The sequence below is a fragment of the Lissotriton helveticus genome, chromosome 4_1, assembly GCF_964261635.1.
Source record: "Lissotriton helveticus chromosome 4_1, aLisHel1.1, whole genome shotgun sequence".
Classification (NCBI taxonomy): Eukaryota; Metazoa; Chordata; class Amphibia; order Caudata; family Salamandridae; genus Lissotriton; species Lissotriton helveticus.
Window position 1 is genome coordinate 1,367,171,894 of NC_136063.1, and position 20,496 is coordinate 1,367,192,389.

The 20,496-nt window shown below is 45.0% G+C and overlaps 1 protein-coding gene across 1 annotated transcript in view; it reads left to right on the forward strand.

Annotated features, from left to right (window-relative positions):
- GMPR (guanosine monophosphate reductase) overlaps positions 1-20,496 on the forward strand; it is a 429,723-nt gene that overhangs the window by 141,383 nt on the left and 267,844 nt on the right. Inside the window, exon 2 of the mRNA XM_078687924.1 lies at positions 14,948-15,067. Coding sequence (XP_078544050.1) covers positions 14,948-15,067 — 120 coding nt within the window. The remainder of the gene's footprint in view (positions 1-14,947; positions 15,068-20,496) is intronic.

The window sequence follows — 20,496 nt, forward strand, 5'->3', positions numbered from 1 at the left end:
CAAATGCAACTGACAAAGCTAACATTGATGTCCTTGAAAACGTGAAACGTTTACTTGAGCTTTCCCCTCTGTCCTCCTTCCTTGACAGCGGGCTGCCAGGCAGCATGCAGAGACCAGAGTGAGCAGGGATAAAAGAGAGGCTCTTGGATGCAGGATGGGCTCTTGAAGAGACCGCTACCACAGAGGAAGAAGCACATACAGAATAATTAGAGATTGCCCACTCCGATCCAGAAATGACATCTAACTAAACAGCTTAGAGTGACTCCCTTAGTTACAGAAGAGGTGGACAACCTAGATACCACATGCAAGGAAGAGAGTGATCCTTCTGGCCAGGACCAAAATGTTTGGACAGCAGGCCATCCACCATTGTATCCACCTCCAAAACCATTCTCTAGGCTCCTCAACATTCGTGCCTGAGGCTGCCTCTCCCATCAGGTTCCTTCTGCAGAGAGTGCCTGTCCACCATTTAATGGTGAGATTTGCCCCTGAAACGATTGAGCCCTCTCGTGGTCCCTCTTCCTCGTCCCCTACATATGTGACCTTGAGACTTTCTAGGAGAGCATCAGCTGGGTGGATGCAGGGCAGCAGAGATTTTATAACAATAGAAAGGTTCCTCAAAGGATTTGCAAGATGCCCAGGATGATCTGCTTGTTGTCCTTTCAGATAGGCACTATGCGTAGTCTTCAACAACCCTTTTCACTTCTCTTGCTGTCTTTCGCAGCCCCTCACCCTCTGCTACTACTGCCCCTGTATTTCACCCTGTGTATCAAATTACATTAGAGTTGTCTGGTCCTGCCTCACCTACCAACACGCAGTACCTGAGGAAGTAGTGGAGTGCCCCCTTACATCAAAATATGGAGAAAACTCCTTCCAGAGGGATGGCTTTGCCCAAGTCAATCCTTTACACATGTGTGCCATCTTTCTTGCTAGCTTTGTTGATCAATTGAAGGACTGACTCATGGAGGTTTTGACATGGAGACGTCTGCGCTCACCTAGGAAATTTAGTCATTTGGAGAGAACAAGGGAGTTCCACCTATGCTGAAACTAGGGACTCAGCTGCGAGGTATGTTGAGTAGATTAATGGTGCACTTCCAGGAAAGCATCCATGGCATTTATCCTTAGGGCTGCGGACTTTCCGTTCAGAATGTCCCCAAACTTTGGAAATTAGTGTCCAGCAGCAACGTGGTGGTAGATGTGTCATCCTACATGGGGCCACCAATGTCCTTGTCCTCTACACATGGGTTTATCTTGGAATTGCACTGCATCCTGTGCTAGAGAGTGTGTCCAGAGAGTGCAATTCAAAGCTCTTACTCTGGCACATAGAGCCCTGCACGATATTGGACCAATGTATATCAGGAAGTGTTGTGCTTTTTATGTCCCTAACAGATCGTTGCGCTCAGCCACTCAACAACGGATGGCGATCCCACGTTTCTGCAGAACGCGGCTGGGGGGCCAGTCTCTTTCCGTCAAAGCATCTATGGCATGGAACTCCCTGCCTCTCGAATTACGGAACACTCAGGACCTCAGACTTTTTAAAAAGCAACTTGAAAACTTCCTCTTTAAGCAGCCGTTTTAAATTCTTCATTCGACCAGGTCACTGTTATTTTGCGCGCCAGGACACTCTTGAGTATTTGAGCGCTTGTCAGGCTTAAAGCCTCCAGGTACTGTGAAGGAAGTATAGATCCATATGGATCTATTGACTTGGTATGGTGGTAACACATATTGACTGTGACCTGGTTAGTGCCTTCACATATGGGCAGCGTCAAATTGGACATGATTAATGCCTCTATGGCTACAGTGTTATATGTTCCGTAGAGTTACAGCGTTCGAATTTCTGACCCCTTGTACTAAGGACTCAATGTGCCAAACCGAATAAGCAAACCAGTTGGACTGCATCAAAACACTACCTACTGAGAAATGTTTGTGTAAGATGTGTTTCTAGTGACAATCAGCCCCATGAGACAAAACACAAGGACAGCTTGTGGAAACCCAGACCCACTAATGAATCACACACTCAGTTGTGCTGGAAAAAATGCCATTAATGTTAAATCTCTGAAATCATAGTGATTATGAAAGATCTAGGTGTCATACAAAAATACCAGGTGTAGCAGCTGTGCCATTCCCATTCAGCAGGAGAGTGGGTGGTAAGGATGTGGTATGTAGCTGGTGGTGCATTTTGAAACACTGGTGAGGTAGCGAACTGTCATTTACAGACAGCAACTTTTCCATTGAAATGGTCACTAAATTTGCATACACAGAATAGAATAGAATATAGAATATGCTTTTATATAGCGCATGGCTACCCGAAAGCATCCCAGCTCTGCGGACGTGCGGCAGGGAGCAGATTGAATTTATGGGAAAAACTATGTCTTCAATTGTCTGCGGAATGCGAGGTGGTTGGTTTCCTGATGGATGGGGAAAGGCAGGGAGTTCCATAGCTTGGATGCATTATAGGAGAAGAGGCGACCTCCTGTGCGGGACTTCCTGATTCTTGGGACCTCAGCTAGAAGTAGGTCATTAGAGCGGAGGCTCCTAGTTGCTCTGTAGGGTTTAATAAGGTTGGTAAGATTAGGATGCTGTGCTGGCCAGGTTTACCACCGCTTCAAGCAGTGAATTGCAGAATTGTCCCAGGGCTCCTGGGGAGTGGTATAGGAGGATACCTGCAAACGTGATTGAGGGGGAGAGCGCAATGGAGAAATGGGAATTTTCACAGTCTAAGAGGGGGCTGCCCAGGATACAGCAGACTAAATGGTCTTTATAAAGAATAGCATCCCTCCCCCTTTCCTCCCTGTCCTATCAACAAGCTGGGTCAGATATCCCGGGGGGGAGTGCTTGGACAACATCTGGGTCAGAACTCGAGTTTTACTGGTGAAATATGTAGTACAAAAACAAATATGTGTTGAAATTGGGTTTCAGTGAATATTTATCACTTGCACTTCACCAAGTACAGGGGCATATTTACAAAAGAATGTTTGAGCGCGGTTCTATGCCAAATTTGGCAACGCCATGCTCCAACATTTTCTAAACACAGCGATGCGCTGTATTTACAAGAATACAGTGCACCCCTGTGTTTCCATGTTGCAAGAGTACCAGAGCTGCAGGGTTGATTGTTTATGTGCAGAAAGGGACTCCTTCCTGCACATAAAAAATAATGAATGGCTATTTACTCTTTTTTGTGTTGCAGAATGCAGCACACATAAAAGGAACAAAAAAAATCGAGACCTCGTATCACCATTCTAAGACCAGGTATTCCCAGGCGTTTTAGGCGCTGCCTCAGCCTTGTAAATCTGGGGCAGCGTCAAAAAGGAATGGGTGTTGCAGTGGAATACCCACTTCAACACCATTGCATGTCCCTTTGCTGCAGAGGACTGCAGTTGTAAGGGGCATATTTCAAAGGTGGCATTAAGCTACATTAAGTGGCTTAGCGCGACCTTGTAAATACGCGAAATGACGCTAGGCCACCAGAGCGTCTTAAAAAAATGACGCTCCAGTGGCGATAGGGGCTTGTACATGTGCCCCAAAGTGTTTTGATTTCTTTTGCTCCTATTCATTCTTTGTTTGCATCAAACTTCATAATTTGAGGATAGCTTTTGAAATATGTGTACAGTTAATTACTGGATAGTTAAATGTTGTTGTGCCTTAAAAAAACTGACATGCTACATCTTTTCCTTTCCCCTGTACCCCAGCAGGATTGTCCCTAGATCACTTTTACAAAATCCTCTCACTTTGCAGTCTGAGAAATAAAAGTATACTCAAGTTTCTGAATAAGCAGCCATTTGTCAGAAGATATAGCCTGATATTCGACCTTTGTCTTTGAACGCCCTGCAAATGTGACATTATAAGCACAAAATTTAAAGGCATCTTTATTGCTTATTCACCCTCTGAACTCCACTATGATAATTACTGGGGGGCTGCAGCATCCCAAGCACCGATACTTCCAGCACCTATGCACACACTCAAGGGTCACTGGAAACGGAATATGGATTTTAAAATGTTTATTTTATAATCGCATCTGGAGAATATGATATGAATTTTAACAACAGAATGAAAAATAAAGCAGTGAAGCAAATTCTGAACAGTGAAAATACCAGGTCACATTTTTACATGGGTATTGCCTTTTATAGCCCTAACACCCTCATTGTACTATTTGTAGGTGCTTTGCTAATTCTTGCAGATTAGTAAATAATAAGCCTATTCTTGAGTTTCAAAGGTGGTGTGCATACCTGATTTGGGACAACAGGGTTTGCCATTGAATCTGAAAAAGCAAGCTTGCTCTTGCTATCACCAGGGCATAGCAATTGTGTCTGTTTGAAAACAAACACCGCCCCGGTACCAGCCAGTAAAGGTCAAACATCTTGCAGTAGCCTTCGGTAAAGGTGGATGCTGTTGTTGTGCCCAGTCTCTCTGGATTGCCATGGTAAAAGCCTCTCTGATCTCTGGCCAGATACATGCATTTTTATAACGCTTATTTAGAGAGCTTCGTGAATAATGCAAAAATAAACAATAAGAAAGGTTTAGCCCGAGAATTTGTTGAACACTGCTAGAATAAACAGAAAACAAGGCTTAGCCTGAGAGCTTATCGCACAGTGTCAGAATAAACACTGAACACAGCTTAGCTCAAGTGCTTGTTGCACAGTGTCACAATAAGCATTAAACAATGCTAAGCTAGAGGACTTGCTGAATATTTGTTAGAGTAAATAATAAATATTAGGGAGCAAAGCGTTCTTACAGTCTCTCGGATTAGATGCACCTCTAAAAGCATCTAATAGCTTTGTTACTATAAGAATTCTGAGACGCATCTTACCCCCACCAGGGATTTCCACACAAGGTCCAGGCTAATATCTCTCTTGTTCTGTCTAAACTCGATTATGCCAATAGCCTATATCATGGTTCATCTTTAACATCTATGAAAAAACTACAGCAGATTCAGAGCTCTGTTGCCAGACTACTCTTACATAAAAAGCCACAAGTGTATATCTCCCCTGCCTTGAAGGCCCTACATTGGTTATCGGTTGCCAGAACATCCACATTCAAGCTGCTTTGTTTCACCCACAAAGCGATACATGTAAGAGGATCGCTCTTCCTCAGGAGGAAAATCACCACATACATTCAACAAAGGACCTCCGCTCTAGATTGGTACCTCGCCTCAAAATCCCACCATACAAGAAAAATCCATAGGTGGCACATCCTTCTCTGTTCAGGCAGCCAAACTATGGAACTCTTTACATCCAAACATAAGATCCACGGATAACTACCTTATCTTCAGAAGACTACTTACGAGTTGGCTCTTTCCCACTTAATCACCATAATCAAATATACAGCATAACCCTTTGTATATAAGCGTTTATTTGGAATATATATCTGTACCTAGATATGTGTATTCTTTTGTATAACTGTGTAGAATAATTATGTCTATAAATACATGGATATTAGTTAGTTCTGCTTAAGAAATGTACATACTATTAATTGTTATATTATTCTATGTTTAACATGCATATAGGTCACTGCATAAATAAGGACATTTTGATCATAGCTGTTTGTCTACAATTGCTTCAGTATTGAATAAAAAATGTAAATTATTAAAACTAATACATAATCTGAAACTACAGAAACACTTGGAAATCTGAGTTTATTAAATACAACTTAAATCTAGATATATTACCTACCTTATACATACGCACCTTCCAAGTACTTGTGTATCTTTATATGTATTATTTTACTCCTAATTTTGCATCTCCAATGCACAAACCTATATCTCATCCTATACCTCTCTCAACATATCCAGTCTCTGACTCACCCTAAACCCTTTCTAGACTCTTACCTCTGCTTGCATCATTTCAAACATCTTTTACTATTGCGATCTCCCAAACAAGCCTTCCTAAACTCTTCACTCAGACTTCCCCCTCCACCTTCTCTTTACTCCTCCCAAACCTCCTCCTCCTGCTATGATCTCCAAATAAACACTTTTGAAACCCTTCCCTCTTCTATTCCTCCATTATACTTTTCAATCCAAATAACAGACTCACATGTCCACTACTCAAATTAATTTCATATTTCCCTATACTTAATCACCAACAATCCTTTTTGGGGTCCGGAGTAGCATGCTACTTGCCAAAAAGCATTTTAACACCTCATCAGAAGTCAGCACTATAAGAATGCAAACCCTTCCCTCTTTTTTCTATCCCTCCACTATCCTTTTTCATTCCAAATAACAGACTCACATGTCTGCACCTCAAACTAATTTCATATATCCCTATACTAATTCACTACTAATCGTTTTTGGATGCCGGAGAACCGTGTGCTACTCGCCAAAAGCACTTTGACGGCTTGTCAGGGGTAGTAAGCGCTATATAGATGCAATTATAATTACAATAATAACTGTATGTTTGAATAGAAATGTTTAAGTTTCAGGAATGTATTTGCAAAAGCTTAATTATTCCAATTTCATGTTACTTTTGCAGAATAGATTTTCTTAAGGAAATGAAAAAGCCTTTGCCCTGGAAAACCATGTTATTCACATGTGAGCTTAGAATGAGCCCACTGACATGAGTCAGCAAGGGGCCTTAACTGCCAGTGCCACAGATGCTTCTTGTGTTTATGGACCATTAGATGTCATCTGCTGTCCATCGCTGCTTCCCAAGTGTTGTTGAGTTGTAAATTTCCATTGTGCATCTATGATACAGCAAAAGGAGAGATAAAGGAGTTATGGGGCACACTGTGACAGCCGGCAGCCATCATTGTTGAGCTGATATGTGTTTAAAGAGAACTGAACCATTTAAGTACCAAATCGTGACCATTGTAGATGCATGCACATAGCAGAGAGGACTGGAGAAATATTGGAATACCTGAGTAATAGCGGGATGAGGTACTGCCTGTAGAGCATCCCCTGATATTGGCTGCTGGCTATCTTCTAGTATTGTGACCAGGGAACACGGTACAACTGCAGCTGGAGCGGTACAGGGCACTGCTGAATACACCACACTATGTGGGCCCGTAGAGGGCCAGCCAGAGTCCATCAGGGGAAGACAAGTACTGCGCAAGAAGAGGGGTGTAGTCCGCAGTCTGGTAGCCGTGTCATTGGTCATCAAACAGGATGTGGCTGTCCATGTCGCTGTCCAAGGTGAGTGCATCTGAGTGAATCGGGGGTCAGTGGAAGGTCATGAGGCCATGTGTGGGACCAGGCAGAAACAGGCCAGGTGGTGGGAATGAATACTACTGAGCCCTTCTGATCACAGGCCCATCCACGTCCTCGTCCCCGGATAGGTGCCCTGCCCACCTGTGGTTGTTGCTGTACCGGCTGCGGCACTGTGTGGCACAGACACCTCAGGTGTTGGAGGTGGATCGTCTGCCACACTGTGTGTCACTGTCACCTCAGGTGCCGGAGGTGGATCGTCGCCACACTGTGTGGCACTGTCACCTCAGGTGCCGGAGCTAGATCGTCTGCCACACTGTGTGGCACTGTCACCTTAGGTGCAGGAGGTGGTCCATCTGCCACACTGTGTGGCACTGTCACTTCAGGGGCCGGGGTGGTGAGGCCTGCCGCACAGGGAGGCAGAGCTACACCAGGGGGCGGAGATGTGGATGGTGTGGGGGCAGCAGCATTCAACTTCGCCATGCCTTGTGGAAGCAATGCCATGATGAGGATCTGCAGGGCATGCTTGATCCCTGCTACATTCCGCTGATGGCTGCCATCCTTTCCGCCTCCGTCCGCACCCTGTCCTCCATAAGCCTCCACATTGAGCCAGCTCACGGCTGGTATTGCTGGAGCCACTCTGAGCCGACCATTGTTCTTCTCCTCGCATTATGACTCCAGCGATGTCAGTCAGGGCTTGTTGGAGACCATGGAGCGGGGCTACACACCCAAGGATGGCGTCAAGTTTGGTAGCCATGAGGTCGAACCCCACCAGCACCTATTCTGCGTTCTCCCGCTGGCTGGCCCTCCAGCACACGGAGTTGGAAGGCCATGTGATGTTCCTGGGGGCCTAGGGGGGATGCCGGGCTGTGGGTGCCTCCTGCTGGGTGCTCTTGGTAGTGGGTGGGGTCTCCTCGATGCAGCTGGCCTGCCCTAATCCTGGAGGTGAGTTTCGGATGAGGTCAATGATGTCTTCGATGGCTTGGGTGTAGATGGTGGTGTTGTCCTCCTCGTCATCAGCGAAGAGTGGCTGGGACTGCTCTGCAGGAGCTGTAGACAGTGCCCCTGCGATGTGAAGGGGAGATGGTGTATTACAATGTGTCCACATGTATGTAGCCGCATGGTACATGTTGACATTCAGACAGCATGGCATTGTACGTTGTGACAGTCTGTAGATCTGGGCGAGGACCCATAGTCCTTGTGGGTGTGCTTGGTTGTGCATGTGTGCCATATTGCCCATCTCCACTCGTCCCCCCCAGTACCTGCTGGTCACTCACCCTGTTGCGTTGTGTTATGTCCTATCGAGCAGTGTCCGACCCCCGACTCCGGCCACAGTCTCCACACTGATGACTGTCGACACCAGCTCCTCCATGTTATCCAGCTCGAGCTGTGGCGCTGGGCCCCCACCTCCAGCCTGCATTGCTTCCTTCTGGTTGGCGGAGAGTTTCTCCTTGGTCCGGTGCTTGATGTCATTCCATCGCCTCTTGACCTCGTCCATTGTCCTCTTGTGCTCTCCGACGGCATTCACCTTGTCCACGATGTTCCGCCATATTCCATTTTTGGTGGTTACGAACAGTTGTTGATGGTGTTCCATCTCCTACGTGACTATGATCCTGTTTACCTGCGGACTGAACTTCATCTTCCTCTTCTTCTTGTCCTTGGCCTTCCCTGTCCCCGAGGTCCCCGGCTGGTCGTCCACTGTGCATGTGGGGTTGCGCTCGTCCTCTGCGCCTGCATCGGCAGCCTCCATGGTGCTTGGGTGTTGGTCAGTTTGTGTTTGTGTTTTTTTCCCTACTTTTATGGTGATTTTTCCCACCTGCAAGGTGTGTGTTGCAGGACTGGCACTGCTTATTGCTGGCTTCCTCATCGCGCTTTGGCCCATCGCAGGTTTTTTGGTGTTGTGGTTTGTGTTTTTGTCGCCATCGAGTTGATTGTATTGCGGACGTTGTCCGCGGTTTCGGCAGTCTATCGCATGCTACCACCCTGTTGTGAATTCCAAGATAACACAGGGTAATTTTCCCGCGATAGGCTGCAATGTTGAAAGTTGCATTACGCTACTGTTGCGGTAGTTATCACACGTCCTTGTGAATATACCCCTTAGAGGTCTAGCATGAGCTCCCTAGAAATCCTGTTTACCGCCTGATACTAGATGGTCCGGAGCAGAGTGTGCACAACCTCATAATATGTGATAGGTAGACATGCATTTGATCAAGTGTGTTTGGGCAATATATGATGTTATATCGCGGTCTTCACACCGCGATACGTTTACAACGCAGGTATTACAACGCAAGTCGTTACAACAACTTCCGCTTAAGGGAGCTGGACTTAGGAATAGTATGATTTACTATTCCAACTCCAGGCTACGTAACAGTGGGGAAGGTGTTGGAATAGTAAATCATACTATTCCTTAGTGTATAGTGCCATCCAGCGCAACTCGTCGTAACGACTTGCGTTGTAATGCCTGCATTGTAAACGTATTGCGGTGTGAAGACCGTGATGAAACGGATGCCTCCCGTGCTTGGGTGCTCCTTTGCTCCTGTATGTATCCCTGTGTATTTTGTAATCTCATGGATTCTGCCTGCTACATAGCAATGCCAGCATTGTAATTTTACTGTGTTGTTCAAATTGTAAATGAATAAAATGAAAATAAAAAATATAATACAAAAAAAAACTTGAATGAATGTGTTCTGGTGAAAGCAGTAAATGATCATAACAGTTTGCATGGTTAAATAGAGAATGGTATAGTCTTAAATCAATGATTCCTTCATCTAGACAAAAACAGCTGTGTGGTACAGGCTGTGAATATCGAATCGGAAGTATTGACAGGTTACAATATCGTGACTACAATATCAAGAGACAAAATATCGAAAGGTCCGTTTATAAATACCTAACTCCACAAATATGTATTTTGGTACTATATATATCTTCAAGGTATGTAGATGTGGAATTAAGAGTCGTACATCTTCGCCTCCCATTGTGCGCTCACCTGATTGATATATTGTCCTTCGTCATTGTGATCATGCTATAGAGACCAGTCAATATTTCGGATTCGACATTTCCTACTACAGTCCAGCTGTGTGATGTCATGCAACGTAATTAATGAAAACAAAATATTCTATCAAAATTCTTTGAATCTTGCACTAATCTCAACCAGTTTATTAGAATCCCATATATGTATAGGAAGGGTAAAGACCCACATTGTTTTGTGAGTCTTCATAACACAATTGCACGTGGTACAGGATTCTTTGATTAAGGGGATGAGCATTGCCTCATAAACATATATACATCCCTTTACATGTTTATAAAATGATTTAATATGTGCTTCTCTTTTAAAGACAAATCTTGTATTCATTTTATTTCTAGATTAAAGACTATTGAGCACATGTATAGAAATCTTTCGAAGGGCTAAGGATCCAGGCTTCCCGAGAAGACTGTTGTTTCTGTTAGCTGGGTCTTGCCTTGGTCCTGTGGGTGCTTTGGAACCAGTAAGAAAAGGTGGACAGAATGTAATGCTGTTTTTGGAACTATCCATCCATTATTGACATTACTACATGCCACGCCTCCTCAACATTAATGCAAAACGTTTTTTCCAGCTAGAGAAAATTACAAGACATAAAATATCCTGAAGGTCGCCTGCTATATACTTTGAAAGCTTTCCAAATGTGTTTTTATGATCAGAGGTGAAAGAAGTTTCTTTGCCACACCTAGGGCCCTTTATACAGTGCATGGTACAAGGATCACGTGATCACTGGCTCAGTAATTACTGTTTCTGACCATTATTCTCACCCTGTACCACACAATTACGAGTTTCAGGCTTGACATGGGGAATAACATCTGAGTCACAAAATGATCAGGCCCTTTCCAGCATGCGGTTCCTGGATTTCAGGGCAGTGGAGTTACCAGGTGCAGATGGAGTTACTTTGGAATTACCAGTTGCAAGTCCACTCCCAGTAAATCTGGTATCATGCTCGGCGGAATCTCCTGCGGAGATGTCAATCACTACAGTGCATATCAGTAAGGGCCGGCGATAACTATCGTTCAGCGCGCTTAGCTCGAGGATAATTATCGCCTGCTAACTCTGAATGTTATCGCTGAGATAGCGTGCTATTAGCAACGCTTATCTCAACAGCGATAAAATTCCAGGCGCAAGCTGCCAATTGTGCGATTATCGCTGGAAATCCAGCAATAATTGCACAACTTTTGGCGATAGCTTGTTGATAGGGCCGGGCAAACTCAGCCATGATATCCACCTTCCATTGTAAGTAAGTAAGTAATATTTTTTTTGTATATGATTAATTAAAATCTTTACAAAAATATAAAACGCCATATGACAGTACAAATGATTTAAAATACAGCAGTTACTATTGTCAGTTCAAGGTTGTTATTAAGTTCCGATGAGTCTTTCAGGTGTGCTTGAGTCTTTCCTTCATTAAATCAAAGAACTTCACAACCTGACAGTTCAGTTTAATGTCACTGGAGGAAAAACACAGTTTAACTGCCTGCCTCCAAGTCCGAACGGCATGTGATCTAAAAAAAGGTAGCAACAGCTTGTGCCTCAAGTCCATTAGTCTCGGGCAGATGCATATAACGTGGATGATGTCCTCCTTGCCAGATTTACACAGGCGACATAGAGCCGAGGCATGAGTTCTCTCCCATGGCGGCAGGTGCGGCAATATCGGGATAGCTCCAAGGCGCAGTTTCAGGAACTTTTCTTTGATTTTTATTTTCATCCCGATATTAAGATATGCCTGTGGCTGTATTTTGCCGTAGTCTCCCACCATTATTCATTCATGCGGCCTGTTGACTAGATCTTTCTTATCTTCTATTGCAGAAATTATTCGGGCAGATTTTTTTGCCAACTTTTTGAAGGACTGGTGATCTATGGCGGATTCCCAAATATCGGATAAGCCTAGCACGTCAAGAGATCCAAATAGGTAGTCCCTCGGCAGTGAGGTGCGACATCTAAGTAGCTCTTCCCAAACGCTGGCATTTAAGGAGTCAGGATCTGCATCGCGAATCTTGCGCCAGTTAGTTACATATGCACTCTGTCTTTCTAGTGTTTGTTTGACCACCCCAAATTCTAAACGAATTTGGGCCGGAGACGCGTATTTGAGAAGATTGAAGATGGCCCTGTAACAATTGGCTATGACTGTGTCTAGCAATGCAGCGTCCTTCCCATGCAACGATTCACTCCCATAGGTGAGCGTTGGTTGAAGTTTCGCTCGGAGGATTTCAAGGATATCATTGCTAAGTCAGATGAAAATCAGGCATAAGGAAAGTAGCGATAACCGCGGTTAGTGCTACTTTTCTTATCGCTCTGCAGGTTAGCGTGAGGCTAGATAATAGGAGAAATATCGGTTAGCGTCATTTCTCACGTTCTTTTGGGAAGGAATGCCCACTTTGCATCTCATTAGAGATACAAAGCTGGGCGTTAAGGGAAAGGGCGCTAAGGCAAGGATTCACGCGATAGCGCGACCTTGCTTATAAAGCGATAAAATTATCACCGCTTTTCGTCCGAAAACGGACGCAAAAATGGCGATCATTTTATTGCGCTGCCTTGATGATATGCCTCTGTGATTCTTAGGTGGGCTATTGCTCCTGAATTGTATGTTTATAATATTCAGATTGCTTGTATTATAATCAGGTTGCAGTTTTATCATTGCTCGTCAGTCCAAGTATGATAAATGTTGAATATTGGTCTGCTTTTGTCATGTGCCATATATATATATATATATATATATATTGTACATCTTTCCATACAACGTTGCTGTATTGCTGTTTTTATTTGCACCTAATTAATTACTTTTGCATTGTTTTGAACTGAAAGTCCATTCAGCCATACATAATGAAGAAGAGTGTATCATCGTAGATAGGTTTTGAACTGTGACGTCAGTTCTATTCGTATAGATCTTTAAGTAAACATAATCTGAGCCGGAAGTAGAGTTTAACAGATCTATAAAAAAAGCATGTTAATGTGCCCTTTGATTCGGACCACATTTCTAGAAGTTTAACATCACAATTAGACATTTAGTTCACGTTTAAGTTTCAAAATCTACAATGCATGTCCTAATGCTGATCATAATTCGAAAGAAAATCATTTTAGGGCCTTATTTAGAGTTTGGTGAATGGATTACTTGTCACAAACGTCGCAGACATCCCACCCTCCTTATTACAAGTCCTTTGACTCTTTTCGCACTTGCATTAAGGCGGATCTGTCACATTTGTGAAGGAGTAAACTGTTCCAAACCCTAATTCAGGCCCCTAGTTTCTTGGATGATCATGTTGTCAGTGGTAAAGTGAATAATTTATGATTTCTCAGATAAAAAATCTCCAAATCATATTGAGTCCTTTTTAGATTCAGCTAGAGGCAGGGCCGGACTGGAAACTACAACCGGCCAGCAAAAGTGCTCGGCCGCCCCCCCCCACCCCCTCCCCACTCGGGGGTGGGGGGGAAGGGGGCTGGAGGTGCCGCCGAGCTCTTTGCCGGGGCCGGTTTTCGGCCGATTTTGGTACAGGGCCGATTTTGCAGCTATGCTGCTAAAATGGCCCTGTCACAAAAACGCCCCCCAGTGGCCCAAAACCGGCTCCTACCTGTGCGACGCACCGGGGGATTGCCCGGTGCCTGCTATGGCCAGTCCGGGCCTGGCTGGAGGTGGCATCCCTCACGTCTTACTTGATTTTAGCGGGACGGCATCCTGATCCAACTTTCCTCCTTGCAGTGAGATGTAAGACTAATGTTGGTGCCATAGTGCTGTTGTGCACGTGAACAGCATTTGGAGGAGTGGAACAAAATCCCCTTCTCTAACATGTAGTGCAGAGTTGAGATGTTGATACAAGGACATCATTTGTTTTTTTTTTAAAAGAAAAAAAAGTGGCACAAGGACCACAAGCTTTTCTCAGGAATTGACCACCCGCACTGCCACAGGCTATGTTTGCTGCATACAAAGTCTACCTAAATTTGATTCCACCTCATGCCTCCTACTTCCTCTTGTTCATGTCTCTTTCTCTCACTCTTGCAGGGTTTTTTTATCCCCAATTTCTCCCTTTGTCATTGTGTTCCTATTTTTATCTTCCTATTTCTTTCTCCCTTTTCTGCCTCTGCTCTGAGCCAAAAGCCAATCATGAAAAATCAGTCTCCGCCCACAAAAATGAATGCTGGTCCCCACTGCCTGCAAACACAGGCACAAATTAAGCACTGGCTAGAGTCGCAGGAATAGGAGGATGGTGGTTTTTATGAAAATGTTGGGTGGTATCAGGGTTTTCCTTATCCTAACACCTCTTAAATTCTGCATCTTACCCCATGGTGGGATACAGATACTTGAGCAGCTTCTTATCCCATCTGATATATTGATGGGTCACAATATTGTGACCACAATATTGAGGGACAAAATATCGAAAGGTAGGTTTCTATACATTTTCAATACCTACCTCCATATATATGTACTTCAGTGCCATATATATCTTCAAGGTACTTGGATGTGGAATTAAGAGTAGGATATCTTTACCTCCCTCTTTGTGCTTACCTGATCGATATTTAGTCCTGCTGCACAAGTATCTACCCCTCATGCTGCACAAGTATCTACCCCTCATGCTGCACAAGTATCTACCCCTCATGCTGCACAAATATCTACCCCTCATTCTGCACAAGTATATACCCCTCATACTGCACAAGTATCTACCCCTCAAGGTGCACAAGTATCAACCCCTCATGCTGCACAAGTTTCTACCATTCATGCTGCACAAGTATCTGCCCCTCATGCTGCACAAATATCTACCCCTAATATTGAAGGTTAAAACATGTTCTGTTTTTCACAGGTGGATCTTGTGCGCACCTTCACATTCCGTAACTCCAAGCAGACGTTCACTGGAATTCCTATCATTGCTGCAAATATGGACACAGTGGGCACCTTTGAAATGGCGGTAGCTTTGAGTAAAGTAAGTCATGAAAAGGGAAGAGTTTTTATCTTCTTCCAGATTCCAAAGTGTAATGTATTGTGAGAACGTTTTTCAGCAAATATGTCTGTATCTTATTGGGAAATAATACTTTTTTTGCAAACTGATTAAGATCAGGTAAGGTTCAATCTAACACTGGATGGCTCTTCAGAAGATTGCTGTTTCTTCTCAGCATTGTTTTTATTATGAAAATCAACAATAAACATTACGTTACACTATTCCGATACCAATGACTGTGACAGAATCCAATAGTAGCCTTTTTTTAAACTATAAATGATTTAATACAACTCTAAAACCCGCCCAAGTAGTGGGCCATGAACAGCACACCTTTAAAAGAGCATCAAACAGTACAATAAAATTCATATAAAATTCATATACAGTAAATAACACATATTATGGGGCAAAAGAAGTCAGGGAGGAAGATTGCACACGCCTCCCTATAGACTAACGAATCACCCAGACCTAGCCCAAAAACTTAGCCAGTGCAATCACATATGGGCCATCCACTGCGGATTTAAATAATCTGAGTGCCTCACTGTGGGCCCTGGTCCCCATAGAATTACACAAGAGTTTTAGCCAGTATCTCCTTGGGTTGTTGTACGCCGGACATGCAAATATCATGTGGGCCACAGTTTCATCCCTATCTGGGCAAAAAGGACATTTGCTATTGTTGGCATGAAAATTAGACCACTTTGTAACAAAAACCTTGGTGGGTAAAGTACCCACTCTGAACTGGTGGAATAATTTACGATCACGAGTTGAGGAAATTAAATCCCAGTACCGCTCATAACTAGGTTCGGGTTTAATATATAGGAAGGTACTGGACAGAGAGAGACTACTGGATGATGTATACTGCCGAGAATAAATCCAATGCCAATAAGCTGTCTTTAGCTCTGTTTTAGTTGGAAAGATACTTCCCTCTGGGGAGGTCCACAACTGGTTCAGTCCCAGCTCATTGAGTATATTTTTGACCCCTCTAAACCACTCAATTTTGTTGTTCACATCCATATCCCGGATTTCCCGCACAGCCTGCGCATAATTGGCTAATTCGGGAGTCGCCCAAAGTCTTCTCCAGTATAATACTGATCTATAAAGGGCAACATCTCTTATGGAGTGACACCCCAGGTCCATATAAAGAGGAATTAGGTGAGTTGATTGCGGCAAACCCATTAAGGCTCTTAAGAATTTATTTTGTACCACCACCAGCGCTTCCAGATTCACATGCGCCCACAACTCTGAACCATACAAAATTGCGGCACTGAGTTTAGAATTGTAAATCTGCAATACTGGGCCCACGGGTTTGGTGTGGGACCATCTATGCTCCCTAAGCAGAACACGCAAGAGTTGGGCATGTCTCACCATAAGGCAGTCAATTTGGGGCTTCCAGCACATCTTTTTATCTAGGATTACCACTAGATATGAAAAAGTCTCTGTCTGTTCCAGAGCACCCTCCTGCATCCTTACTTCACCGATGTATTTCGAAGAGTTCTGGAGGACCATGAACTTCGTGCTGTCAACATTGACAACGAGGTCATGATCCTCACAGAACTCTTCAAATCTTGTCAGGGCACGGCAACTGGGTTTTACATATGTGTACTGTGAAGCCCAAATTAAGCTCTTAAATGTTTAGGACTTCCACAAAGAGCTTAGCCAACAGGGAGTTGCCAACTCGGGAGCTGGGGATCCGGATAGTCTCGAGGTCGGCGCAATAACCTGTCATTCTGCACAAATCTCTTAATCTCTCCATGCCCATGGACAGTGCCAGGAAACCCTCACGGGTGATACGTTGTGCTATATAGGTCTACAAACAAACAAATTCTGTGTGATACAGAGGATCCTTCCAAATGAAGGAGAAGGGGATATGCTAAACCCTTTAGAATCCTGGAATCGAAGGCTATAATCAACTCGCAGACGTAGGTAGCTGAAAGGCTTAGTTCTGGTAAAGAATTAGTGGTGCATGTTAAATGATGTCTGGTGTCTCTACTCTTGTCGTGAGCATATAATACATAGAATCAGATGTTGGACCTATGAAGATTTTGATTGGCCACGGAGCATTGATTTTTCATTTTCTGATTTTCTTTTAGCATTTCTGAATGTTTGATTTTGGATTTGTGATAAGAAACACAGGTTTAGGTGATTGATGTATACATAATCCTAAGTGGTAACATTTGTGTAGTGATTTGATAGAAACATTTGTCGCAGGGATTCGGTTCTCATACAGAACTGTGCATAGAGACTTGGAACCTCAGTGAATTAGGGTGTGCCAAAACTCACCTTAGTACCCAAAATCCCCTACCAGACTAGCAACAGTGTCTCATTGGTTCTTACAAACTCCCAATGTTTAGACAAACCAGAACATGGACTTAGAACACCTCAGGTAACGTGGAACACATGAACACTCTTTCGCTATACAATCATTTCAATCCAGAACAAGGAATAAATGAGGACGCGTGCACATTTGAAATGTTTATTTTCTAATGCAGTGTTCTCAAGCGCAGTATCTTAGCTAATACAAGCAAACATATTATAAGAAACAAAGTAATCAGCATAGTTACTAGTCCATAGAATACAAAGGGTGAAAGCATGTTAAAATGCTAGAGGGAAGAAGGCTACAAGACACCTAATTCTCACCCTCCTTTGCTAGTATATTATATTATATCTAAGAAGGTCTCTTTGGGTTTTAGCAGGGCGGCCCCATACCTCAGATCCTAGTGGTAAGGGGTCACATCATCTTCCACCAGCTCTCTGCATGCGAAGCACCATCAAGTGTGTGTGTATGCTCTGTGCAGTGCAATATAAAACGCGCCTAAAGCCAGAATTTGGCCGCAGCTGCATGTATGTTCTGTCTAGAACGTGCTAAGATCAGACCTCACGACAACCACTGTGTTGAGATATCCTTGAAGGCCTCGGCACTCACTGTACAGACACAGCTCACTAAGCAAAGCTGATATCAGAGCAACAACATATTATTCTCGTGTGAAGCAAAACATTCTACTAGGCTCAAAGCTAAAGCAACAATTATGTGTTATGTGCAAAGCAGCAGAAATGTAAAATGGCGTTCAAACTCCTAATAAGCTCATGCTAACTTAACACAGTGTGTAGGCAAAGCATATCTATATGACACCTTGATTGGACTGTACTGAGTATGTTATCATGGTCAAGAAGAGAGGGCGATGAACCACGAGTGAACACAGGGACCTGACATCTTGTGATAATAATACCTGTACAAATAATGAACTCCACTGGATGCCAAATCCCGTTATGGTACTAGATGTAACTGCCCACAAAGGGCTTTACTTCCAGCATTAGTGGCCCTTCGCATTTTGGTGGGTCTTTGCAATATATTTATAAACTTTCTATATATATCGTCATTCATTAAGGTTTTCTGGGACCGTTGATTGAGAATTTAAACATGTGGGACATGTAACAAGAATCGTGATCACCACATACATGATTAAGTTTACCTTTATTATGTGTAGAAGTTGATTGTATCAGAGTTTAGTATTTAGTTACAATTACTGCACAAGTTTGTGAAGTGAACCAAGCTCAGGCCATTCGAAACCTCAGAATGTTATCAATGATGTAATCTGAGATTTCAGCAGTGATGTCATATAGCACTGAATGAGTGATGTAATATGTGAAGTCATAGCAGTGTATTGCAGAGGCCCAAGTTATTGTAGTGAACCATAACAGGCGAATTTCAGTGGTGTTCAGGTGTTGTTTTGTAACCACAACTGCCCTATAATTGTGTTTTTTCAGTGAATTTCAGAGGTTCTTTTTTAAACATATATTATGGTGTTTTCAGCCAACTGAACCATAACATCACATACGCAGTCTTCAGCAATGTGCAGTTGAGCTAGGCTGTAGGGCCTGGCATCTTGTCAGGTCCTGCTTCCACCCAATGTGGCAGTATGACCTCTATTATTCACGCCCTGTGACAGTGGGGGCCAGCTGCAGGGCCATGAGCATCCAGACCCCTTTAGCCCATGAAGCTTGCCCTGGTGTCGGTATGCCAGGTAGGAGGTAGCCTGGTAGTGCCACTATATACTGTGCCTCCAGGCCTTGCACAGTTGTGAAGCCTACACCAGGCAGTTTTGGTGTACCAGCTACACAATACTACTGCCTCTGTAGTGGTAGTGCTTAATTTGAGCAAGTGGATTCTGGTACTCAGTACCAGCACTTAATTATCAACACCAGTACTTATGACAGCTGTGACATGGTGGTGCTGTTTGTTTGATTTAGTGATGAGGGGGGGCGTGGCCAAGATGGCGGAGAGCTAGGACGTGTTTTCCTGAGCTTCTGCCCGCCGTCCGCCGATTAAGCTTCTACGAGCACATCCCAGAGCCCTGAGTGTCCCGGAGGCCTGCTGGTGGTCTCCGGACCCCGCCAGTGATGATTTGCGGCGAAGAGCTGACCCCGGGGAGGCGCATACTGTGGCCGCATGGTGAGAGGCCCTTGGCCCTGAGGACGCGCCGCAGCCTCGATTGAGCGGGGGCCGTGCTGACGACCGCCGAGGCTCGCATCATCGGCTGAGTTTCGGGGGGCGTGTCCGGACAGGCCTGCAGAACACGGACGGCCTATGGCTCCGAGATACCCCGTGTGGAGCCCCGGACGTGCAGCGCTGGAGATGCGAGGTGCAGAGGGACGGGACGAACCTGCCGGGCCCGCGGAGCTGCGCTGGTGAGGCCCTTCCTCTGCTGGCAGACGCGAACTCCGAGGGAAAACTCCTGGCGCCCGTTGGCTGAGCGGTGGACAAGGGCCTGGCGGCTGGCGGCCACAAGAAGAGAGCAGCCTCCTGGAGGTACTGGGGCATAGTGGCGTGGACATAGCGGTCCTTGGGCGGACATAGACTGATCGCTGGGGCAGTTGACTGAAGGTGCGGCAGCAGCAGAACGGAAGGCGATCCCCCTGTGTCCTTGGTCCCGCTGAGTCGGGGACGGTGAAAGAGACAAGCAGCCCCCATTTTGAGGCGAGTGATCTAGTACCCTCGGCCCACGGAGGTGGGCGCGGAGTGAGCTACCGGGCCTCACAGCGGGGATTTGCTCTGGGGCGCTGCGGGATAGGCCCCCACCTCCGTGGCCTGGCCGAGGTCTGTCCTTGTGTGGTGCCCCGCTGCGGCTCAGGCGTGTTGGACTGCTCTGGTCGGGACCTCGCTGGCCATACTCACCGTGGGGGCCCTTGCTGCCTGAGACGGCGAAGACGTTTGGTGGCTACCAGCCACTGTTGGCACCTGGGCGCTGAGTGTTTGGAGTGGTAGATCCCCCCGAGCGGCCGCTTGTTGGGGGTCCTGGCGCTGTACCTCCCGCGTGGAGTGTCTGCTTTCGCACCTTGGCACGGCGTGAGTGGCGGATCGGTGGTTCCCACGCGTGGCTTCCCTACGGAGCATGTCCTCGTCCAGAACCCAGAAAATG